Source organism: Euprymna scolopes, chromosome 38 (assembly GCF_053919585.1).
Source record: "Euprymna scolopes isolate OS-2025 chromosome 38, ASM5391958v1, whole genome shotgun sequence".
Lineage (NCBI taxonomy): Eukaryota > Metazoa > Mollusca > Cephalopoda > Sepiida > Sepiolidae > Euprymna > Euprymna scolopes.
In genome coordinates, this window is record NC_136519.1 from 31,795,445 (window position 1) to 31,822,637 (window position 27,193).

A 27,193-nucleotide genomic window follows, 5' to 3' on the forward strand; every position below is an offset into this window, starting at 1 on the left:
TTTACCACTGTTTACTGCGGACTTCGAGTCGCCTGTTCTTCTGGTTCACCAAAACAAAAAATATTGCATTAGAACAAACGTAAATGCTAACTTTTATACACACAAAAAAATAACAACAAAAAATTTTAATTTAAAAAAAATAAATAAATAAAAATATGCCTGAAGGTAAGATTCGAACACGGGATTTTTTTTTTGTTGTTTTGTCTTTTCAGATAAAAGTATAAGAAGACGGAAGCAGAATAGAGTTTTTTTGACCAATCAAATCAGCCGGTTTGAAGTCACGTGCCAACAACGCCTTTTTACTACTACTACCACCACCACTACTACTACTACTTTTGGTGACTTCTCTAAATAGAGAAAGAAAGAAAGAGAGAAAGAAAGAAACAAAGACAGAGAGGACATTGCATGTATAAAGTAATGGCGGAGATGGAGCTATTTCTTGGGAAGGGCCCCCCTTCACCTTTAATACTTTTTTAAAACGGCTGCTAGCGTCGCCATTGTTAGTCGCCCTCCTCGCGATAGATAGAAAAACGTGAACCATCTAGTACTACTAATACTACTACTAACTGTATTTCTAAGTGGTAGCCATAATCTCCGTGCTTACTTGTTTGTGTGCGTGTGTGTATATATATATATATATATACATACATATATATATAACAACAGATATCTATGTAGATATATGTAGGATTTTCGTTTAAATAGTATTTCTAATGAGCGTTTTTATTTTATTTATTTTTTTTAATATTTAGTGCACTTATATTTTGTTTTTGCTTAAATTACTCATCATGAAAAACGGTAAAAATTATGAATAATAATAAATAATATTGTTAAAGTATTCTATTTATATATAGAGAAAAAGAGGGCTATATATTTAACTTTTTTTCTTCTTGACGCTTAAATGTCTATATACGTTCTAGAATATTATCGGGTCAGTACTGTCAACATTATATTACAATTACATATATATTTACACACACTAGCAAAAAAGGAGAAAAATTCTAAACTTCTTGTTCCTTCCTCTCACGTAATTATAAGAAATATACACACATCAGGACATCCATAAAAAAGTGAAGACATTTTTTTTTTTTTTAATCTATTAATAATGACGATTATTTTATTTTTGGTTGATACAAGTTCTTCGATGAACCAACGAACTTATATTGGAACTACCCTTATAGATGTTGCGAAAGGGGCCGTTGAAACATTCATGAAGGTAAATATATATAATCTAGTGGGATCTATTTTACATGCATATATGTATATATATATATGTGTATATATGTAGGTAAATATAATCTTGCTGGATTTTTTCCCCTTTTTAAATGATTTACATACTGAGAAATAAGCATGGGCTCGTTATTTATTTACTTATCTTTACATATGCATTTAGCCTGGAGAATTTATTAGAGAATGAAACCCGATTTTCTGTACCTTTGTATATTTTTATACATCTACTAAGCTCTACTCCTGTATCGAACACTAAAACTATATATGAAACGCTTACATGCAAATGTTTGTGGGTTTTCTTGGTTCTTGACTTGTATCGACAAGTCAGGGTTTCGATCTGTGTGTAATAATATATACCTACATACATGCACACCCGATGTCCTGAATAACACGCCCATTTCATATCTATAGCGTATGCTATTTTTCGTAAGAATCAGGTTGTTGTTTTAAATGAAATTATATGCACACCAAGGAATGTTATCCAAACATCCATTGTTCCAGAAACCGCTGGCACGGATGGCTAATTAGCATATAATAGTATATTACTCAATACATATCTATGACATGTATAAACATGGTTTGGAATTTCTAGATATCTTTTTAATCTAGAAAACTAATTTAAAATCATCTTATTTTTAACGTTTGCATCGACTTTATTGAAATAAGTTTGATCATCTAGTTTAAATGTGATTTTCTTTTAAGTGATTTCCTTGACAATAAATTAATCTTTTGTTAAATTGCTTTATATAAAGCCTTAGTGTAGATAGTTTTTCTATTCTATTTTTAAAACTATATTGTTTATTTTTTTTTTTAAACGAAAAAAAAAATAAGCAAATCTAATCTAAATGAAAATCAAAAAGAAAAAACTGCTAATAAATTTCCATTTCTTTATTAAAAGATCCGTTCCAGGGATCCTGTTTGTAGATGGGATCGATACATGTTGTTGACTTTCGAGGATCCTCCAGCAAATGTTAAGGTATCTTTGTTTTTTTTTTTGTTGTTTTTTTTATCTTTTAATCCATTTTCTTTATAATCCTTGAAGTTAACTTTTTTTTAATAAGCAAAAAATCTGAAGCAAACCAAATCGCCACCATCTTTTTTTTTTTTTTTTTTTTTTAATCTGCGCTGGTTTGGTATCTTTCCTTTTTTATATTAAAAGCGAACCTTTCCAAATGACGTGTTTTATCTGGTAATTTTTATCAACAAAATAGATTTAGTCCTCTAATTGGTCTTATTTTGGTATAAATATTATTTTTAAGGGCTGTTTCCTGGCTTAAAAAGCAGGTTATAATGTTGCGAACAGTTTCCTAGTGGTCTTGACAGCTGGGCCGCCATCTTAGCTATGTTCGTATGCGCGCAATGCATTCTGGGTGAAATTGTAATGATCATGACGATGATGATTATGGTTGGTCGAATGATTATGATGATGATTATGGTTGGTCGAATGATCATGACGATGATGATTATGGTTGGTCGAATGATCATGACGATGATGATTATGGTTGGTCGAATGATTATGACGATGATGATTATTTTGGTAGGATTACTACGACGATGATGATTATGCTCCCCCCTCCCGTGTACATGTTGATATTTTTAAAACTGTTACCTTAAGTTTATTATAAAACATTTAAATAATTTAGAAAAGTTGTAACGTATGAATGTTTTTCTTTTACTTACAATTTAGCATTTCGATTTAAGTTAAACTAAAAAAATCCGATTTTTAGTTTAACTTTTTCTTCCATATTTAAATTAAAATGTGTATAAAAATAAATTAATGTATTTTTTTTTTAATTTTGTTTTAATATCCCCAATTTCATTTCTGTAATAAAACAAAAGTACAGATAACTAAAAAAAGAAAAAAAATTAATTAAAATAAAAAATATTTTCTTTGAATTTAAATAAAAGGATGACAATTTTATGATATATAAGGAGGTCGAAGAGAATTTGTTTTTTTAATAAAGGATTTTTATAACGAAACAGAAAGTTGGTTTATTTTCAAGAATTCCTCTGAATTCTTTTTCTTTGGTTCCAAAATCGGAAGTTTGAAGGATTTAAAATCATTTTCGAATCGTCATTTATTTATACAATGTAATGAAAATAAACAACGATGTTTATAATTTCTGTATAAAATTCGAATGCCTTTAAAATGTCATTAAGAATCAAAGTTTTATAAACCAAAGTCAAGTATTATGGTATGTTTGCGCTTCTAGGCCAAAACTAACAGTTGTATCCTTCCGGGAACCATCAACAAAAGTTCCTTAAATTAATTAAAAACAAAGACTTCTGTTGTAATTTTTATTTTTGGTACTTCAGTTGAGAGATCGTACTGAAATAACGTTATTTATTTAAAAATCACTTAACATGAAGTTTTATATTTATTTATTTTTCTAACTATTCTTTACATTCACCAAACAATTTAATAAACAAAAGATACCGTAATAATTGAGTTTAACTTGGAAAATCTAATCTTAAAAAAATACCACGGTTTGTAAACTGTAGAAGTATCTTATTTTTTTTCTTCCTACACAGAAAGTAAAACGCCTGTTGTACTTATGCACTTCACTTATGTTATCGTGCTGAAATAATCTTATTTAGAAAGCCATTCTTAACATGGGGAGGGTGTTTTGTAACTATTCTATACTTTCAATTAACAATTAAAAAAAAAAGATCGTAAAACTTTAATTTGATTTGAAAAAAACGTCTGGTAACATAAGTGCATAAGCACCAATTTTATATATATATATATATATATATATATATATATATATATATATATATATATATATACACACACGCACGTGTGTGTGTACAGTTGTGTAACTTGTGTGTTCGATTTATTACTCCACGTGGAACAAACGAATCCCAAACTGCAACCGAAAACAACATTGCTTAACATGTTTATGTGAGAATTGAAATCGATTACGAGAGACAAAAGGGGGGACCCTTTTTTTTGTTAACTTAAGTTTTTTCCGTCTTTTCATACGATTACCTGAAAAGTAGAGGAGGGAGGGGGGTCACAGTTGAGTTGCAATCAAATGGCTAACCTATATTTTCACGCCAGGAAGAGGGGGGGGGGTCTTTTGGCTAGGATCAATATGTAGTGTCCGTTAGATCTCTGGTGATCATCTTTCCACGCCTTACCCCGCACCCCTTTGTCTTTCCAAAGTGGTGGATTTATATTGCTTGAAGAAGCGTCATCATTCAAGAAGTACTCATGAGACTGCTATAAGTAAATTTTATTTCCATTTAGTACCCTTCCCCTTTTTGGGGGGCAGCTGAATTTTTTCCTACGTTCAAAACGGTGTTTGCGGCATGCATTCAACTTTGACCTTGTCTGGAGTCAAGTAAATAGGGATTGTATGTTTTTTTTTTTTTTTTTTTTTTGTAGTTGCAAATGATCTCTCTCTCTCTCTCTCATACACGCATACTTTTTTTACTTTTTTATACTCAATGAAACACGTGTAAGGCACAATGAAAATTTAGGTGCATGCATTAACAAATAAAAAATTTATGAGTGAATTCCATCGTTTGATTTTTGGAATGATAGCTAATAGTGTGTGTAATATATATATATATATATATATATATATATATATATATATATATATAAGTGAACGTGTCTGTCTGTCTGTGTACATTTCCCTATGCAATAACTCTGTCAATTTTTAGTCTATAGACTCGAAATTTGAAATACCGGGTACTGAGATTTGGGAAAATCGATGTGACGGGTGTCAGCCAGAAATTTGGCTGTTAAGGGGTCAAATTTCAACGATTTGACCTTTAAGAACTCTACCAAACTTCTCCCACAATTTTGGGTCTACACCCTTGAAATTTTAGATATAGGTTCCGTGGACATGGATCTAACGTAATAACTTGATTTGAGGCCAAAACAATAAATTTTCAGGGGTCATAATAGGGGTCAAAGTTTAAAAAATTACCCCCTTTTTTTTTTTTTTTGCTCAGCATACACCTCTAAACACCCGGGCAACGCCGGGCACCCACGCTAGTATATATATATATATATATATATATGTGTGTATAAAGTCTGGGTAGGTTATCCATTAAAGGTGTTGAGTGAAATTTGAAAATCAAATATGAGACGTGTTACATTTAACACTTTAAAGCCAAATAACAACGCAATTTTTTTTTTTTTAACCTTTATAAAATAAACAAATGTTTATTTTTTAAAGAGATATTTTTTGGAGATATACACTCCGTTTTCAATCTGTGTGTATATATATATATATATATATATATATATATTTTTTTTTTTTTTTTTTCCTCTCATTCTTCGTCATTATGTCGAATGGAATATGTATATCTCCGAAATATCTCTCTCTCTTTAAAGAATAAACATTTGTTTATTTTATAAAGGTTAAAAAAAAAAAAAAAATTGCGTTATTTGGCTTTAAAGTGTTAAATGTAACACGTCTTTTATTTGATTTTCATATATGTATATATATATATATATAAGTAGGCCTATGACAACAGAATATTCTTATTGTTTTGACTCTCGAGTATCTATCTGACACAGTTAATCTGAGAACCATATCACTATATATAAAAGCATATAAAGTATCAACGGATACACACTTGAGTCAAAACAATGAAAAGAATATGCTGTTGTCCTTGCCCTAATGATAAGTGCTGTAGTTGAGCACCTTACTAACTAACATTCTTGTCCTCGCTCCCAATTTCTAAACATCTATTCTTGAACAAACCACTAGCAAGCAAAAAACATCAGAAATAAAAGCTTAATTACTAATTAAAGAAAGAAAAATAACAATTATTAACAGAATAAATTTCAGTAATAGCAATAATAATCTTAAATACTTTTAAAAGTAACATAGAACCTATTAATATACATGTGATTTACTGGGAAGAAAAAAAAAAAAAAAAGAAATCGCCACTGTAAATATCCTAAGATCTTTACTGGTAATCATCCCTGACAATAGATCTGGATGGATCCAAAAATACTCTGGTCGAAAGTGGCTATGGTAGTTACATCAACCAGTTTTTGCCAGAAAAATGAAAACTAATAAGAAAATCGGAAAGGACCAGAACCAAAATATGTAGGCAGGAATTGTCTGTCTTATTTAATGAAAACTGCTTAGAAGAAAGCATGCTGTACACACAATTAATCTATATATATCAATAGGCTAGCGTGTGTGTCATGCTTACATCCGAGTGACTGTCATTTCTTATGGATTTCCATTTCTTGTAATAAATAATTTTACCAAGAATTCTTCATAAGTTTTGGTTTTGGTTTCAATTATAGCTGATGGTACTCGAGTCCTCTATTTTTTTTATTGTTTTTTATTTTTTTTTTTTATAAATAATTTTACCAAGAATTAAGTTGTGTTTTTGTTTTCGATTCCAGCTGATGCACCCAAGTCATATGGATATTTTTTTTTTTTTTTTTTTTTTTTTTTTTTTTTTTTTTTTTTTTGCAATCGCAACTTTATAATATATAAAAATTGATAGAACATTAACTCTATTATGATATATTCAAAATCTACCAGAATTAAAATATATTCAAGTGTACTTTATAACCGGGCTATGCTGGTCATCCCTGCTAGTTTAGATAAATACTTTTGTAGTTGTAACAAAAAGCTACAATAATATCAAGGTGTCTCCATTTACGCTGAACATCCACAGAATGCCAACATCAATATATCACATATGAATGAGTCCTCTGTGGAATTTCCACAGGTCTCGCTAGTTTTTCATTATTACAATGTAAGATAATGACTCTTCTCATGCTTGTTTCATTTCATCGTTTTTCTAGTTCTGACGGGGATGTACGTGCGACTGGGATTGCTTGTGAAACTTTCTTCTATGGAGGAAGCTGGTTCAACCTGCCTAGGATTAGTGCTTCTTCAGTACAATAATTACTTACTTACTAATTTACCTCAAATTATATATTGTCCAGTATATTTAATAAAATTCAAAATAAAAATCTATTACTTTCAGAGTAAAGATGGGAGAAACTAATTTTAGAAAGTTTAAAATAAAATTGTCTGATTAAAGAGATGATAGAACTAGGTTTGTACAGGCTTGAAAAGATCTTGAATTTTTAGCTTTGTCCTGAGAAGGCCTTATTTCTATTACTACCCTGGGTTTCTACGTGTTTGGAGATGTGTTGAGCAAAAAAAAAGTGGTAGTAGGCAGGCAGGCTCGAACCCATGACGCGAAGGCGGAAAAGAAAAGGAAAATTTTTACTCCTACTCCATGATGCAACCGGAAGTTTGGAACATTAAAATTAGGCAAAGTCAATCCAACCGATATGATGACTTGCAAAAATGGCTCACAAAAAATCATTTTTTGTATTACAAGAGTTACATTCCTTTATTATGAAACTACCTGATATTACCCGTATACGGATGTGTAGCCAAAATCGAAATAAATACTATTAAAATAGTTTTTCAGTATTAATTAAAATATTAGTTTTTCGGTTTATTATATCATTCTTTATATATCAAATTTTGATTTCAAAACTTTTCAAAACTGGAATTGTCTTCCGTTTTCCTGCTTTCCAGCTGTCTATAATATGGTTGTCTTCAAGTCCAACGTGAACAAGTTTCTGATGAGCCGTTCCACTTAAGTTAACAAATTTACCCAACTTCCATTACTATCGATTACTATATTGTACTTTTGACTACTCTACACTCTTTAACCCTTATCCTTGAGTGGCCTATCGGCCTTGATAAGTAGTGACGCCTATGTAAAAAAAAAAAAAAAAGACCTTGAAAAATGCTTGAAAATGGGTATTGAAAATCTGTATGAACCTTGTAGAACAATACTAGTTAGAATAGGCATTGTACCTAGGAGTTATAATATCGAAGCCTACTGGATCTGAGTCTGAAAACGTTGGATTTCTAGCTTTGTTTTATTGGATTAGCTATTTCTGGTAGACAGTTCAAAGTTGGCTATGGTTTTCTGGTATGGAAATTAATTCGCTAAAGTGTTAATATAACAGGTTTTTATATTTAGTAATGTTTAAATCATATATGTAATAGCAGGTTTAATATTAGCTTTAAGGAAATTCTAACAAATGTTGCTCAGCACCATTTTTAAAAATAGCCTTCTATATAAAAGGCAAAATGTATGTTTGTGTGTGTGCATTTTTTCTGTATGTCTGGCAAAGGCTTTTTTGTAGCGAGTTCTCCGGAGGGTTACTATGTCTTAGAACTTTTTATATACTCCTTAGATTATAATATCTACGATTTACAAAACGACTTCGTAAATATCTTTTATTTCAGCAAATTTTATCTTACAAAAGTCGCGCTGTGAATTCGTTTTCTCTGCTACTGCTATGCCATGATATTTGACCTAGAAAACCACCTGCGTTTTTAAACGCTTATTTTCGACTGTTCTCAAGTCTCCGCCTTGGTGGTGTCATACTATGTCATCAGACTATTAACCTCAAGGCTCCGGCTCCAAGCCTACCTCCCTCCCAAAACTTTTTCCGTTGTGTTTTTTTTTTTTTTTTTGCTTTAATATTTAAACCACATTAACCGGAATACTTAGATAAGTATGTTTCCATTTGAATAAAAGTGATAAAATAATACCGTAGGGATCTGCATTCACACCAGATGTCCATAGTGGAAATAGTTTGTAAACTTTGACAAGTATTTTATAGATAGACTCCCATAAACACGTCAGCAATATACAACAAATGACAGATACAATTGTGAAATTTCCACGGTTCCTATTAGTTAAATTATAATACATATTTTCTTGTTAAAAATACATTAAATATTCCTCTAAATTTCATGTTACCCAGACCCTCCCACCCAATATTCTGTCACGACACTTAAAAACAAAATGGCATCAAATTGAACCCTGATTTTGATTTGTGATATTTTTCTCCAATTTTAATGTGAATTTTTTTTTTTAAATCGTATTTCATAATTTTATTTCATATATTTTCAGATGAAGTTCTTGCTGACAACATAGTGGCCAGATTTTGATTTATTAAAAAAAAAAATTTTTTTTTTTTTTTTTTAAAGTTGATGATAGCGTTTTATCTTTCGGGCAAAAAAGAAGGCATGTAGGTTTAATTTGTCAAAACTAATCTCCAAAGATGAGCAAGTAGAGAACGAAGAAGCATCTATCAAGATTCATACATTTAGTCTTTACATTCAGTGATGTAAATCCTATTTAAAGTTTAAGTGTGACAGACCAATTTTGGATAAAATCTATTCTAGAGTGGATTTCCAAGTTGGATGAACGACCGGCAGACAGGGCCTCTTAGACAAACGGTTCAAGACTTCTAAAAGAAAAAAATGTCAGTTTTGACCTATAAAAATTAATTAGGATCCCACACTCCAGCTTTTTTTTGTCCTTGACCACCCCACTAATTGATCTCATATTGGAATGACATCATATACACCCCCGCCCACCCCCCAACTCCATTTTTTTTCTTTGTTCCCGTCTAGAATTCACCCTCATTTAGAGATTGATCTGCTTGTTTTCGGGCCCCTTATCAAGCTGGAAAACAGTAGGCGGTCTACCATTTAGAAAGGGTTGGGAGGGCCTTACTAACACTTTTCGTTTATTTTTTTTTTTTTTTTTTTTAGACCCCCCCTCCCCCCTCATGCCAATGAAATTTTGCCTATGGATAAAACGATTTTAATAAGATTCTATTTTTTTTTTTTTTTTTTTTTTTTTTACATACATTATATATCTTTTTAAAGAAAAAAAGATTTGATTTGGGAATCTTAAGTAGGATGACCCCTGGTGTGTTTGTGGTATTATGGTGAATGAGAACTCTAGCTTGGATTAGCATAGATCAATCAAAAGTACAGTGACCATAGACCCACGCTATCCCACTTTTGACCTTGTGTCTATTTTGTTTTGTGAACTTTTTGTTTGCCAAATAAAATATATAAATCAATTGGGGTTTAAAGATCTCCAATGGCGGGAGGGGGAAACAAGAGGAACAGCTTTTGGTGACACCAGTTTGACCTTAATCTTTACCACACACACACACATACACAGCATCTGTAAACAAAAACAAAAAAATGAGTGATTCATTTTTTTTTTTTGTCAAAGTTTTTTTAATGTAGGGTCCATTTATTTACTTTTTTTTTTTTTTTTTTTTTTTTTTTTTGTTTACAAAACTTTAAGAAACAAACAAAGGATAATTTTTTTTTTTTTTATTTTTTTTTTTATTACATTTTCTCCCCCAAACAAGGCACATTGCCACTCAGGTGTAGGGGGCTACTATCAGGGTCAGCAACTACGGGGGCACTATGTAGGGATTTGGGCAGCAAGATGTCGGTTCACGTTGCATTTGAACTTCTGCATGTCAGTACAGTTAGGGAAGCATGATCCTGGAATGGAATTCCAGAGTCTAGCGGTTCTGGGGAAGAAACTACTGGAGTAGAAGGATCTTTTGCATCTAAGGATCTCTACTGTGTGGGGGTGGGATTTAGCTGCCTGTCGGGTTTGTCGAGGGTGTCTGCGTCGTGGGGTCACAAGTGTCTGCAGTTCGTCAGAGCACTCATCATTAAAATACTTGTAGAACAAGCAGAGGGATGCAACGTTTCGTCGATGGGACAGAGGCTGAAGCTTAGATGCCAGTTCAGGGCCTATCAGATTGGCGACTCTTTTTTTGAACCTTGTTTAGGAGCGAGAGACTAGTAGTAGACGCACCAGCCCAGATGTGACAACAATACTCCATACATGGGCGAATGGTGGCCTTATAGAGATACCGGATACTTTTAGGTGTCAGTAGTTTTCTAGCACGGTAGAGAGAGCCTACCTTTTTTGCAGCGGCCCTGGCAATGTTTTCAATATAATTGTTCCAGCTCATGTTTCCTGTGAACGTTAGGCCAAGCAGTTTGAAAGATGTACTCTCAGACAGGGAGTCACTGGCCATTGCTGTTGGTGGCAGAGAAGGTTTCTTGTAGTTATTGAAGGAAACTAGTTTGGTTTTGGCAGCATTGAATTTGACCATCCATTTATGTCCCCATTCCACTACAGATTGGAGGTCATCCTCTAGTGTTTTTGCCATTTTTTTAGATATGTGTTCATTTGTTTTCCTGTCATGCCTTTTATAGAGTGTAGTGTCATCAGCATATATACCCATCTCAGAGGCAGTTTTGTCGGGGAGGTCATTAATAAATATCAGGAACAATAGAGGTCCAAGAACAGACCCCTGAGGCACTCCCGCATTTATATCACACTGTTTAGATGTTCGACTGTCGAGGACAACCTGGATTTTTCTCTTGTCTAAGAAGGATTCAATTATGCTAAGTATTCTACCAGTGATACCATATGATTTAATTTTCCTGAGGAGACCCTTGTGCCATACCCTGTCAAAAGCCTTAGATATATCTAGAGCTACCGCTCTGCCCTCCCCCGCTTATTTTACATTTTAATAGTTATATTGTTCTTTGATGATTATTTTATTTTTTTAAATAAAAAAAAAAAAACAGTTGTTTTTATCATCAGAAACTTGAGGGAGGGATTTTCCTATAGTAAAAACTATTAGAATAGAGAATTAAGGATATTGATTTTTCTTGTCCTTGGTAAGTGAAATATAAATTTTTCTAGATCGAGGCAATTTTTATGTATAATTAAATCACATTATAAATACATGGTTTTATTTACAAAACTTTTTTTTTTTTTTTTGCATCAATATCTTTCTTGTCATTAGAGAAATTCTTCCCAGCTAAGGCTATTTTAATTTTTGTTCTAATCCAGAGTGTTCCATTTTGGGAGAATAGGATTTTCTTTACATTAAAAGCCGATCTTAAAAATTTACAAAATAATACATTTTTAATTAAAAAACATAGCTTTTGGCCTCTTCACTGAGGTAACCTGGACAAAATAATCAGAATCAATTTTGAACTTTCCACCAGAAATAACTAACCTAATAAAACAAAACTAGGAATCTACCATTTTTAGACACAGGTCCAGGCTTGTCTGCCTGGGTTCAGGTTATTGATGAGAATGTTTTTTTTGTTTTTTTTTTAGGAGGAGGGTTGCTCTTGTAAATTTCAGTAAAATTTTTTTATTATTATTAAATGCAAGGACATAGTGCAGCTGCAGTTAAACAGATAAGAAATGATATGAAATTCAAATTATTTAATTTACATGAATAGATTATAAACGTGTCGATTTAATTGTATTTGAAATGAGCAATTTACTTACAAGCCTGAAACCAGTTTTACTCCTTCAGAAGAAGCTGCAAGGTGATATATGTAGAAAGCAAAACTGACATCTTTTAAACCTTAGCCTGTATGGTTTTCTTAACTCTTCCAACCCTGCACAGCCAATATATCAACCCTAGCAACATAGCTAAAAAGACAACATGACCGATATTTCGGCCTCCTGATAATGTTATTGAATAATCTTGCTAATCACCTATTGTCTTTTTAGCTAACTATTGCTCAATTGGGTCAGGGTTCAAAAGGTTAAATTCTTGTTGGGATTTTTTTGATTTTAATTTGTTTCGATACTTGTGCAGTTTACGTACTATTTATTTTTTACAGGATTTTCAAGTTAAATTTAATTTTTACGATATCCTTTGTTTATTAAATTGTTAGGTCAAAGTACAGAATCATTAACAAAGTTCCCCTCCCCCCCGTTCCATGTTAAGAATGTCTTTCTAAATTGTTATTTTAGCATGGTCCACATACTACACAAGTCCCCCCCCCCTCTCCTTTTTTTTGAACGAAAGCATATCTGGATGGCAACACTGTTGAGGTTGTCAAGAGATTTTGCTACCCTTATGATTGTAAAAGTTAAGAGTGAATGAAGTGATTTTAAGGAACCTCTGCCATTACTAACTAAAAGAGCCTTGCGACTATCGATTGAGTGAGGTGTATGCAGTGTAGTGATGCCTGGAAGTGAAATCTAATCAGCATGGGTTGAGAACATGGGTGGCCTGGAGAGACTAATATGAGAATGGTACAATGGCTGTGTAATGTGAGCTTTAAAGGAAAGTTTAGATTTGATGACATTTGAGGAAGATTAAATCTGTGCAGTATAGGGAGATGTGTATAGAGCAGGAGACTGATGGTATGGGCATATTCAAAGAATCGATGAGTTTTGAAGTTGGTAAATGTAAAGAAAAACATGAGAAAGAAGGATAAATAAAGACTTGGCCAGAGATAGATTAGTTTGGAAGTCAAGATCTTAACAGCTGTCCACTATGTCATGTAAAATCGAGGTCAAAGTGAATATAATTCTGATAAATACTGAAAAAGATGCAAGAGGTGCTTATCCAAAATGGAACCAATGAGACTCTTGGATTTTTCTCTTATTTTCCTTTTGCAAACAGCTGTTGACATTTTGAAAAAGAATTAAGTCTGTCAATATGATGATCGTTTTAGTCCTGCTGTAGTTTATTACTGTAGACTAGATCTTTAGCCTGCTTAAGAACAGGCAAAAGTTATAGATCGTTGACTTAAAATGAATGCTTTATGCCAAATTGAGAGTTGAATATGGTTAAATTTGTGCGGATTTTTGCATTAAATTGTAATCCTATTAATCTCTGTGCTCTGAACGGATACCATAGTAGTAGTACCATGTTGACCAGATCCGATGTTCATTCGCCAACACTCGATCCATTGCTTGTTTCGGTTTGAGGGCAGTGCTCTTCAAATCATCATTGATGCAGTCTGTCCATCTTTTCTGTGCATGGCCTTGAGGATAAGAGCCGAGGATGACAATGCTCTCAATTTTCCTAGACTACACACTATGATCCATGTGCTGAAGGTGTGAAGGTGATCATACCAGCACGGCTTGTTACACCGAAGAACCTCCTCAACACTGACTAAACCCAGAGAAGACCTCAACAAATGTATATAGTCTCTGTCAGTTTCAAGCACAGCTCCAGTTGATCATGGCATAGTCCCCACGGACTAATCTGGCTATATCCTCAGAAATTCTTCATTCTATAATAAAAAGTGAACTGTGGATGTTTTTATTTTTTTAGGTCATCCGAAATAATTCATGTTATAATTATATTTTATATGAATGCTTTAGTGCTTTCAAAGAAATAGAAGCTCTGAAATCAAAGGCATCTATAGGACTGCCAGCAACCACTGCAAAAGGGTTATAGTTGCACAATACATTAAATCTAGAGTAGTCGAGCAGGTACTAGGCTCCAACAAGGTTTGGCAAATAGCAAACTGGTTTCTGAACATGTAAGACCTCAATTCCGACCATCATTAATGGACTAGAAATGATCTCTTCAGCATTTGATAAAGCGAAACTTTTTTGCAAAAGATTTTACGTTAAATTCCATCCTTTGCAATAAGCGCCATTTATTCCGTGTGTTTTCCTCTATAACTGTAAAAAATTTTGCGCTGCATCCATATCTCTGGGATGTTGTCAAATTTATCAAGAACTTCGACACCAGCAAGGCAACTGCTCCTGACAACATACCAATTATAGTACTTTAAAAAAATAAAAATAAAACTAGCTCCTACTCTTACAAAACTATTCAATCATTACTTAAAGAAGAAATGCTTCTCATCACCTTTGAAAACTTTATCAGTTTGCTTAGTATTTAAAAAGCTTAGAAATTGGCTCTTTGCATTTCAGTACAGACCAATCAGTTTCCTATGTCATGAGAAAGTTACTTGAATCTGATAAATCAAGAATTGTCAGCTGTCTCAGCGAAAACAATCTACTCAGTGACAAACAATATGGATTTCATCCTGCAAGATCAGCAGCTGACTAATATCACAGGGTCAGTGACTATATATTAACGGGGTGTTCTTCATTTCTAGAACAATAGGTACTTGTACAGTTTAGTCAAGACATTAAAAAATGAAAATATCAAAAAAAAGTTTAAATTGTACGCATCTGTTATAGAATGAAGTTTTCCGAAAAAAAATTTCACTTAATTTCATCAAGTAGTTTTTATTTTACAGCGAAAAAACAGCTTGTTATGATACCGAGCAAAAGGTTCGGTTTTTAGGAAGAAAAGCTAGTATTAAAGATGGGAGGGAGTGTTGGCGCTTTAGATGGAGTTATCTCCCGTGTCGTTTCTAAAATTCAAACAAAAATTTAAAACAAATCCAGGGTGTCTGCCTTCAACGCGCTCTCATAAAAACGTGTTTTTCCGCTGTAAAAAAATTAAGTGAAATTTTTTCTTTTTTTTTTTTTCGGAGATCCTCATGTCAAAACATATACGTACAATATAACTTTTTTTCAATATTTTCATTTTTTAATTTCTTGATTAAACTATACAAGTACTGAACAATAGCCTAAAGACTATTAGGGTTTGGCACGAATATGTGCTTCGCAAGCTTGCTAGTTATGAAATATCTGGAAATGTCTTAATAATCAAATTCCTTCTTTTTGATAAGTTTATAAAAGTAGTTATTGATGGTCAGAAGTCTGAAGCACATTGTGTCAATGGTAGTATGCTTCACGGATATGTTTTAGGCTCAACTCTCTTTCTAATATTCATCAATGCTCTCCCAAATCACATTCTTAGATCATTTTTTTTATATCTGTACAAATGATGCAACTATCTATGGGAGTTCTTCGAAATGCATTAATAAGAATCTTTCTGATTCTCTCTTCCAACTTAGAACATATCATGCCATGAAGAGAAAGAGTGTCTGGTTACTTTTAATACATCCAAAGCCAAGCCTATCTAGTTTTTACTACCAACACTTGTATCCTCTTGTCTTGGTTCAAATGGATGGATCTCTTTGCTAGGAGGCCCCCTGTTTTGATAATCCTCTTGGACTAATGCTCATCCACAAACTGAAATGAAAGATTTACATAAGATTTTTATGTTTTTGAGATGAGGTTTGGTTATTCCTATTATTTGGATTCTTCGGACTGCTGTTCTCATCTTGAGTGTCATTTTCAAAACGTTTCCGTTGATGTAACCTCTGACTTTCTTCAAGCGTATTTTGTTGAACTCTGGAATCTGGATGAAATTTCAAACAGAAACAGAACTCTTTAATTTACTTCACGACTTTCGACAAGATATATCTGAAGGTCTGAGGTTACTCTGAAACGTTGTGAAAGCGACAATCAAGATGAGAACAGTAGTCCGAAGAATCCAAGTATACAAATGCATCAAATTTGTCGCTAAAGTCTCTACAAAAGTGGTTGGATCATTCTACTGCTCCAGAAAATATCTCTCTTCTGATGTGATCCTCTACTGTCTCGGTTCAAATGGATGGATCTCTTCCCTAGTAGGCCCCCTGTTTTGATAATCCTCTCGAACTAACATTCACCCAGAAACTGAAATGAAAGATTTATATAAGATGTTTGTTTCTGAGTTTTTGAGATGAGGATTGGTTATTCATATTATTTGGATTCTTCGGACTACTGTTCTCATCTTGAGTGTCATTTTCACAATGTTTCCGTTGATGTAACCTTTGACTTTCTTCTGAGAACTGTAGTCCAAAGAATCCAAATAATACAAATGAATCAAATTTGTTGCTAAGGTCTCTAGAAAAGTGGTTAGATCATTCTACTGCTCCAGAAAATATCTCTCTTCTGATGCGATCCTTTACTTGTATAATAGTCAGATACGGCCTAAAATGGAGTACTGTTACCATGTCTGCACTCAAGCCAGTTCTCTCAGATGCCTGGCATGTTATTGAGTCAATGCAAGAAGTGGTACACTATATGACCAAAGCACTTGAGACGCTGAACATGTAAGGCATCCATAATCCCAACAATACCAAGTTTCTGATTAAGAGTGATTAAAGGGATTGTAGTAGTGAATTGAAAATATGCACAAAAAAAAAACAAGTTCAACTCTTGAATTGTCTTAACAATTCTTCGAAATGCGTGAATCTCATTGATGAAATAACTTGAGGCAAACAATGTCAGCTTGATTTTTTTTTTTTTTTTCTCTCTCTTCTCTCACTGATCACTTGACACGGTTCCAACCTCTCATGTAAATGCTACCATCTCTCCAATGAGAATTTGTCCATGCAAAACAATGCTCGCTTACATAAGTCAACTCTTGGCATTGCAACAAGAATATATCTTGTAAATGGAACATTCTGAGTTCAATTCCCAATGAATGACACATGATGAAATGCTCACTCTTACCTCATGGACTCGCATGGTCGCTGCTACCTCCTCATCACCATCTCTTCATCACATATGATGCAGGATAGAGGTGGTGGATAGCCTTTTGATTTGTGTGCTTCTTTGAAATCGAATATACATCCTCAGTTATAGTTACTATTTATGAATCGTTTCTGCTTCTGTATCATCTGAAGTTTCTGCTTCCGAATTCACAGCTCCATTCTTGTGAGGATCACTAGTGCTGCCACCAACTCTTCATTTTCCATAGTGGTTGAATAGTTTGCCTTCAAAGTAGAGCGGAGGTTGCATATGAGTTTCCATCAACCACGGAGATTGCTGATTGACCACACTAGTAATCCACCTCTGCTTGGAATTGATGGTATGATCCCCATCATATGGTTCGTCCATCTTATCAAGTGACTACAAGGTCGATTCCTTTTACTCAAGCTTGATAAGTGTACATGCCATTTGCAGATGCAGTTGCCAGGGACACTGCATCCTTTGGCATAATATTATACTATTATGTTGCTTTCCAAATGGAGCAAGTACATCTTCATAGCAACAATTTTTATTCTGTGGTGACATTTTTCCATAATGCCATTGTCTGGTTATACGTGTATGCATGGCAGCCACAGTTGAACTCCTCATTCACACAAAAATTCACTTGCTAATTGCAAAAGGTTGGGTTGTTACAGCCAAAATATCCTGCAGTGTCTCCCTTTTCATAAGACTGACAATAGTTGTTTAATAGCACTTTTCGGATCCTGTTGTACAATTGGTTGTCAAACCGTAAAACAAATGTGTCCGATTTGAATAAGAAAATGGTTGCCATTAGAATTGGTGATATCCATTCTCACACTTTGCCATGCGTCATTTGTTTCTAGCTGTCCTTTTCACCACAGCACTGGTGTTCGATAAGTTGACTGCCACATCTCCCAGTGACTTGTTTGATCTTTGATTTGGCCACTGCTGGGTTAATACCTCTCACAAAATAGTTCTCTTGACGCCTGGATATCCACTCTGCATGTGGATGTCTTCTATTTTCTGGTGGTTCCTCGCTTTCACTGCAACAGTGCATGTTTGACCAATGGTCTTAGTATCCGTCTTTATCGCATTGTACTATGTGCAAAGCACTCTTGTCAGCTATTCGGCAAGGTTGCAGTATGACGGGACCTATGATATGCTGACATATTTGAAGACTAGACTCTTTAAGGTAGTTAACCTTAGTCTTATTAGCGTCTCGTTTGTTGCCTTGGTGGGTATTCTTGCTTTTCCGTTCAGTGTGTTGAACATCCAGAAATAGACTCGGAGGGAATCCCTATGCAGGTGTAACCTCTTTGTTATTGTAGAGCTAGGTTAATACCTTTCACCATAGCATCTAATTCTAGGTAATCGCATTAAACTCTGCCAACTTTGCTTGCATGTGTATCACTGACTCATTGATGTGTCATCAAGGTATGCTAATATCAGCTTTTTAGTGGTCTCCTTCTGGAATAGCACAGCACTTATGTTCTTCATGATCTGCAGCGCCACATTTAACCCAATACACAGTTTGGTTCGGCAGTATGTCGTGTCGCAAAATACCACCATCTGGAATAGTCAAAAAGTTTTGTCTGTCTGCTTATGCAGATAGGTCTTTCTAAAATCAGGCAATAATACATTCAGTCCTTTCTGACATCATTTTTTTAATTTACATCGGCATCAGTCACACCTTCAACTTCTATCACTGCCATTAAAGGGGTAAGACCTTTTAGAAGTCCAAGTGCTTCGTTGGGGTAAAGAATCAACCATGTATCTTTAATCCAGGTGTCAAGCTCTTGTTTACCTGTGGCCCTAACGTTCGCACCTACAAAGTACTTTGTGATGCCATTCTGAGGCTGGGTTGGTACTTTGTTATCCGTCCATTTCCAGATCTTTTGGCACTGATCAAACTCTGCCTTGAAGTCTGGCCAAACAGTGCAAAGTGCAGCACACACTGGTGCCTTAGTGGATTTCACAGTCCCAGCCTGGTGTAATGAGAACACCACCCAATTCCTTGATGGTTTCACATTCAAGCAGTAGGGCAAAGCCCAGTATATCTTTCTATATCATGAGGACCTTGACCTTAGTAGTCCATATAAATCCCTAATAACGCCACTCCACAGCCATTTATCGTTATAATGTTAATGCTCCTCCTGTTCTAAGTACGACATTGCTTTGCACATATGGTATTAAAGCAACCTGGTATCAAGAAATGCTAAGCAAGGCAATGGGTCGACATACACTTGGGTTATTGGTTGCACCTTGTTTACTTGTCCAGGAAATAAAGCTGTGCTGACATCTTGTTCTCAAACTCATTTCTGGATTGCCCACAGTGAAAGCAATTTACTTTGGCATGAGGGTCTGTCCTTTGCAGATTTCTAAGGCCATTACAATATGCTCCCCAAATTCTGCTTCATCTCTGATCGTTTGGGCCTGCTCACATATGAGGCGCCTTAAATGAGTTTCCAGACTTGTTTCGTATGAGCACTTTTATTGATAGCACACACATGAAACCTAGTCCCCTTCAAAGTAATCTCCTCTGGCTGCAATGCACTTGTACCGTTCCAACAACTTCTGGAAGGCCTCATATAAGTTCTCGTGTAAGAGCATGTCGATGACTCTTGTCACAGCCTCTTTTATCTCCTCAGTTGTCTCATAATGACAACCTGTAAGGTTTTCCTTTAGCTTAGGGATTAACCAAAAGTCACAGGACTATAGAGAGAGTGACGAACTGTCTTGATGCCCATTTTAGTCAAATAGTCTGACAAGGATGGAGCACCTTTAGGACAAACATCGCACAAATCTTCCGCATGTTCAGTCCTTTGTAATTCTCACTATCAAACTATACACTTATTGTCTCTATAGACACACGATGGTCCTTATCTGTGAAATTCTTTATTTGACCAATGAACTCTGTTCTGACTTCCTTATTTCTCCCACACCTCTCATCATTCCTCACAGATTCCCTGCCTTCCTTGAATCTCTTATGCCACTCAAAAACTAATGCTAGATTCATGCAAGATGGTCCAAAAGCAATCTGAATCATTCCATACATTTCTATGACATTTTTTTTCTAAATGTAAAACAGAATTTTATTGCATATTGTTCTTCACGTCCTGGTTGCATGTTTGAAATTCACCAGCTGTTAAAATCCGGTTTTAGTAGGGTGTATTTCAATTCCTGCTGGAGCTGTTCATTTGAACCTGAAATCATAAAAATTGGTCAGTTATCTCCAAGATGTATAGCAATAACATACAGAATTTTCAAGAGTCTACAACAATTTTAAATGCCTATACAAAAATAGTTTGGAAACTTATTGAAGGCACCTTGTATGATAAGATTTGGTTTCACATCTGTTTTTACATACTGGCATGTGTGAATTGACTTTGAAACTAACTTCTGGCTAGGTCTTTATTTCTCTTTCATCACCTCTATCTTTGTGTGATTCAGGTCAAAAGTGTTTGGGGGCTCATGTTTCCTTGTCATGCAAGATGGCAGAGCAAACGCAGGCTGAAAAGACTTTGTCCGAATCTTGAAAGAAACATGTCTAGATGTAAAAATCGGCAACACAATAGCAAGCAATGATGGTTTGTTTGCAATGACCACTGACATTTAGCATCCTGTGGTGGCACCATCTTTTCAAGTCCAATGTAAACTAATGCTTGTTGAGCTGCCTTAATCAAATTTTTTCCTTTACACCCATTGTTTTTAACTATTTCAAAGTAGTTCAGCATCCAATTGACAAGCTTATCTTTGAGTGACCTTTGACCGTCATAATTTGTGCTTCATTAGTAAAAAAAAAAAAATCTGAACTAATTAGCCGTAGTATTTAGAGGATATTACAAGGGTCATTCCAAAAGTAATGCCTCCTATTTTTTATTCCGCCTGAATAGATCAGAGGATTGCAAATTGCATTGTTCTGATGCCTGAACTTATGTGTCCATGATCTGAAAGTTTCATCTCCATGTTGTAGATATTGATAGTGTGAGACTCTGAAGAAGCAACCCCTGTCATGGACATAAGTCAGAAGCAGAGATGAGCCATTGAATTCCTGGTAAAAGTGCAATAAGAATGGTGGTGACAGTGTAGAAAAATAAGTTCTGCAACGAAAAAGATCACTAGTTTTAATGGTACCACTCTTGTCTTCATAGCTCCTCAACTTTTTGATTTAAAAAAAAAAAAAAAAGTTTTACTTTTTGGAATGACTCTTGTATATATGAGTAGCCTGGTTGCCCGGGTGTTTGTAGATGTGTGTGAGCAAAAAAAAAAAAAAAAGTTGTAGTAGGCAGGCAGGCTCGAACCTGTAACGCGAAGACTGAAAAGAAAGTAAAGATGTGTGTGTAAGTGTGTTGGTTGATAAAAAAAGAAAAGAAAATTGCAAGTGCAAAAAAAAAAAAAAAATAGGAGTAAGCAGGCTCGAACCAATAACGTGCCAGAGAAAAAAAGAGGTGAAAAAAAAAAAACTGATGTGCCTACTGTTATTGTGATGTCAATAGCCGTCGAAATAACATCTTTTATGCAAGGTTTGAATGACTTGCAAAAGTGTTGGCGAAAAAAGTGACCCTCCTTGTAATAAAAACTGCCCAGTTGAGAATAAAGGAATTGACGTTTTGGGCCAATTTTTTTATATTTGTCATCCGAACGGTCAAGCGTCAAAAAGATACCGATCTCGTGAAAATCCGTCACCTCTGTCGAAAGTTTTAGGCAGACATACAAACATACATACATTTAAAAAGACAGGTGAGATTTATATAATAGACTAGCCTGGGTGCCTGGCGTTGCCCAGGTGTTTGGAGGTGTAAAATAAAAAGTTGTAGTAGACAAGCAAGCTCGAAGGCGTGAAAGAAAATCTGATGTCTTAACACTACTCCATGACACGACCAGAAGTCTAAAGCGTTCAAATTTAACATAGTAAAGATGACTTGTAGAAATGACGTTGCTTTTAAACCTCCCACGAAGGAAAGTTAGACACAAGGTCATTTTTAATGTGGGTGAAAAACCAGCTACCCTCAAAAAGGGGGCACTCTGGCAGTATCCAAATAAATAGTAATTGTTTCAGTATTAAGGGTTTCTCCTACATTGACCAAGGACCAATACAGAACAGATACTACCTGACCCAAAGGCCAGGCAGTTGGTTTCCAATAAGTTTCGCTTTATTTATGCAAAAAAGACAAACAAACACTGGAGACGACAGCACGGTGGGAATTTTGTTTAACTCGATCAAAAAAAAAGATAGACATGGTCCATTTGCAAATGCGAGATTAGTAGCCAATACACCAGACAAAATGTGACAACAATACTCCATACCTGGGTGAATGGTGTCCTGATAGAGGTACAAGATACTTTCAGGTGTTAATAGTTTTGTAGAATGGTAGAGAGAGCCTACCTTCTTCGCAGTGGTCTTTACAATGCTCTCAATGTATCTGTTCCAACTCATGTTCCCTGTGAACGTTAGGCCGAGAAGTTTAAAAGAAGTACTTTCAGGTAATGTTTTTGGCCATGGCTATTGGAAGTAGAGAAGGTTTCTTGTAATTGAAGGAAACAAGCTTAGTCTTGGCAGCATTGAAAGTGTTCCTCTAGTGTTTCTGCCATTTCTTTTGTTTTTCCATCGTGTCTGTTATAGAGCGTAGTGTCATCCGCATATATACCCATCTTAGAGACAATTTTATCAGGGAGGTCATTTATGAATATTAGGAATAATAAAGGTCCAAGGATAGATTCTTGAGGTACTCCCATATTTATATCATATTGTTTAGATGTACAACCATCAACGACAACCTAGATTTTTCTCTTACTTAAGAAGTATTTAATTATGTTAAGTATTCGTCCAGTGATACCGTATGATCTGATTTGCTTGAAGACCATCATGCCATACCCTGTCAAAAGCCTTAGATATTTTTATGGCTACTGCTCTCTCCTTCCCTACTTAGTACAGTGAATGGTATATACACGTTCAGAGATTACAGTTAGGATATCTACTGTAGAACGGGCTTTCCTAAATCCATATTGTTGGACGGTCAGAAATTTAGCATCTGTAAGGTGATGGACTAGAGCTTAGTTAATTATGGACTCAAATATTTTGGCGAAAAGTGGAAGGAGGCTAATGGGGCGATAATTTAATTGTTCAGTTCTTTCACCAGAATTCTTGAAAAATGGCACCACAGAAGCAGTTTTCCAGCAGTCAGGAAAGCATGATTCATTAAGGCATTTGTTGTATAATTTCCTGAGAACTGGAGCTACCTCAGCGGAGCATTTTTTTAATAGCACGGCCAGAATGAAATCAGGTCCACATGCTTTTAAAGTGTCAAGGTTTTTTATGATATTATGAACCTGAGAAGGGGTGATTTTCAGATCATCTAGTATGGATTTTGTCGACAAAGGAAAGTCAGGGAGGGGTGGTTTGCGGGCTGCAATGTGGAGTTGGAGGCAAACTGACTGGCAAGCATGTTAGCCTTCTCAGTTGCTGTGCAAACAACCTCATGTTGGATAGTGGGGGAATTGTTGATTGCCCATTATTTACTACACTTCACGGCTTCCTAGATTTTGTGCTTCAATACGTTTTCTGGTAGTTTCAGTAAATTATTTCCTAGCTGTCGCTATTTCTTTCTTACAATTATTTCTAGCTTCTATATACTTCTGTCTGTTTGAACTGGAGTTATGTTGGTTAAATCTGCGGTACGCATGCTGCCTTTGAGCAGTGGCAGCTGCACAAGTAGAAGTAAATCATTGGGGAGAGTGGGGCTTGCTATAGAATTTCCACGTGGGAACATTTGTTTTAATTGCCATTTTGAACCATTCAGTGGTCTCTATTGCACACAAAGAGAAAAAATTGCAGAAAGAGAAAAAATATTTTCCCATGGGACATCTCTGATGAGATCCCTGATGGCTTCCCAGTCAGCCTTTTTATAATCTTGTTGTTTTGAGTCTAGAGTTTAGGGCGATTTCAACCATGATTACAGCATGATCAGCATTCCCGAGTGGGCTATGGGCATTTGTTGTGCAATCATCGGGAACTGTTGTCAGAAATAGATCTAGAAGTGAGGCATGTTCTTGCTGGTCTGGGGAAACGTGTTGAAAATGTAACCATCTGTGATAGGGAATGTGATATAGAGAAGCTATGTGTTATGCTATCAGCTGCGTCTGTAATTAGAGAATCCAAGCCAATTGCTGTGGTGGATATTGAAGTCACCAAATACATGCACTTGTGTGCTAGTATCAAGGGAGAGTGCTGTATCTATGCTGTCAGAGACTTTGTTTATTAGGAAACAGTCCTGGTTCAAGGGAGAGTGGTAGAGAAAATATAAGTAGCTAATGTTATGTTGCATGTTAAGTTTAAAGCACATAAAGGTCTGATCGTCTGATTCTAGTTTTGTTTCTCTAGTCAAGGGGAGGGTGTTTCGAATATAGACTCAAGTCCATGCATAGGTCTGTCAGTCCTTACAGCAAAGTGGGAGATATCCAGGCATGTTGAAGTAGTTAGAGGAGATGGAGGAGTGTAGGTTAGTCTCACGTAGTGCTAAGATATCCGGGATGTTTGCTAGGAGAAATGATTCAACATCATTTAAATTAGTTCTAAGCCTACAGATGTTTATAAACGCAAGCCTCAATGGAGGAGGCAAGTTGGTTTTGTTTGAGTTTAAGCCTGGTTTAATCATAATTTTTTATTGTACTGTCATATTTTTTAAAAGTTTCAGTTGAGGTAAGAGGTGCTGAACAAGTGGTTATGCAGAATACCAGACATGCAAGATGAGTAAACCATCAGCTGACTTTTCATCTACAATACGTTTTTTTTTCTTTCACAAACTGTAGGAGTGGATAGCATTAACTTTTTCGGACGCTGTTGCAAGGAATGAACACGGCTCCAAAAAACAAATTTCCGTCTTTTTTCGGCGGCTTTCACTTTTGTTTTGCTACATTCTGTGATCAAGGACAGGGGACCGCTTGAGATCTAAAATAAAATATTAAACATTGTTTTTATGCTCCGTAAGCTCCTCATAGCCTTGAGATTGCTATTCTGGAGGCATGCATGGCTGTCTTGATGTGTGTGTGTGTGTGTGTGTGTGTGTGTGTGTAAACTGGTTCCGCCACCAGACTTGTTTGGTGAGGAGGGTGGCTAGTCTCCCTGAAGGATTAAAAACAAGACCTTCCAAAGGGCGAATGGACCCTTTTTGGGGGTCAACGGCCAACTAGCACCATGTGTGTTTGGGTGGAGAGGGCTCCTGTAAGCCATCATGAAGGCAACCTTTCTAGGAGGAGCAAATCTCTGATTTAAAAAATCATAAAGCCAGTACCCACATTAAGCTGGTCTGCAGTTTAACTTGTTGCTGGCTATCTTGCTCTTGCTTGTTCCTGAATCTCAACATTTTGAACCGAGAGAGAGACTTAGCTGTCGTACAAAGCTAAGACTCTGTAACATCATCTGTGTATAGATACTCTCTCAGGCATTTGTCTATAAAAATGGTCCTGTAGCGATGGAAGTCATTTTTGGGCTCATGGACTTTAAGTGTCTGATGGAGTGGCACTCGTCTGACAAGACGTTGCAATCAGCATATATATATATATATATGGGGGGGGTGCATGTGTGTGTATTGTCTCGATGACTAGTAGTGATGAGGTCTTGTGTGTGAAGTTTGAGTGCTAAAACAACTTGTTTCACTCTTCGCCGCCACAAATTAATATTTTCTTTTCTACATATATGCTGCCCTTCCTATTTACCTGTCTATGTTGTACCTGCTTTTAATTACTATATATACAAGGTGGGCGCTAGAAAAGCGGGAAATTTGTCAAACAACGATTTATTTTTACAAAGTTTTTCAAAGACAAATGGTATATTATACTCATAAATACTCAAAATCTCGTCCATACACTTCACTGCAGTGTCTTAATCTAGAAATTCCAGCTCGTGTGGCGTTTTGAAAAGTAACTTGTGGGATATTATTCCAAGCTCTTGCCAAGCACGTTTTCAAGTCATCAATAGTGTATGTCACGTCAGCAATTCTGCGCGTCTGTTAATAACAAGCTCGAAGCACATGACATTTAAGTCGGGGGTTTTTTGAGGGCCAATGAAATCCGGAATAGATTGCCGAAGAAACTGAATAGCAATCCCGCATTTTATTCATGATCTAAGCTGACCTTCAAATTTCCCGCTTTTCTAGCGAGCTCCCTGTATATATCTTGAAAGGATATACTATCTTTTAATATCGGGTATTATAGTAGTTGCTCTGTTGCTAATACATCCTCTTTCCAGGCATTACTCCTTGCCTTGGGGAGAGCGGGCAGTGTATTATATGTTGATTCGTTATGCATACTTGCAAAGATATCCACCCTCTGATGGCACATTTTTTTGCCACACAGGTAAAGAGTGTGAGCCATCTGACATCCAGCTGTAAGGTTAAGGACAGCTACAATACGACACAACGGAGTGTGTAAATATCTCCATTGCACTCTCTGTAAAAATGTGTATATTGAATGTAGCAAGTCCTGGGAACATGTGCCAGCAAGAACAGTTGGAAATAAGTCCTACATCATGCACTATTCTTACAGTTATGCACCGAGAAAACTGACCTATTATTACTGATATAGTGATATCGGACGAGGAGAAGAAAGAAGCAACTTTAGAAGTTAGTGTCCTCAACAAGGTTGGGTTAATCAGAGCCGAGAAGGAAAAGATAAGAAAAAAATATCAAGGTCTTTTGTATGACCTAACCCTAACCCTAACCTGATAAGAAAGTGAAATCCACGATTCCAGAAATTATAGGAGCAACTGGACTTATGAAAAAAAAAAAATTACCTGGCAAGTATACCCGGTGAACCAAGTGCAATAGAGATACAATTAAAATGTTAAAAAAATATGTCTTGGTTGAAATGTGATAGATGATGAATGTCTGGCATTTGGTAGGATGCCCCATCT

The 27,193-nt window shown here is 35.4% G+C and overlaps 1 protein-coding gene across 1 annotated transcript in view; it reads left to right on the forward strand.

Annotated features, from left to right (window-relative positions):
* The first annotated feature begins 972 nt into the window (after positions 1–972).
* Positions 973–27,193, forward strand: part of LOC145263116 (integrator complex subunit 6-like) — a 109,136-nt gene continuing 82,915 nt past the window's right edge. Inside the window, exons 1-2 of the mRNA XM_080120059.1 lie at positions 973–1,216; positions 2,129–2,206. Coding sequence (XP_079976185.1) covers positions 1,106–1,216; positions 2,129–2,206 — 189 coding nt within the window. The 5' untranslated portion in view covers positions 973–1,105. The remainder of the gene's footprint in view (positions 1,217–2,128; positions 2,207–27,193) is intronic.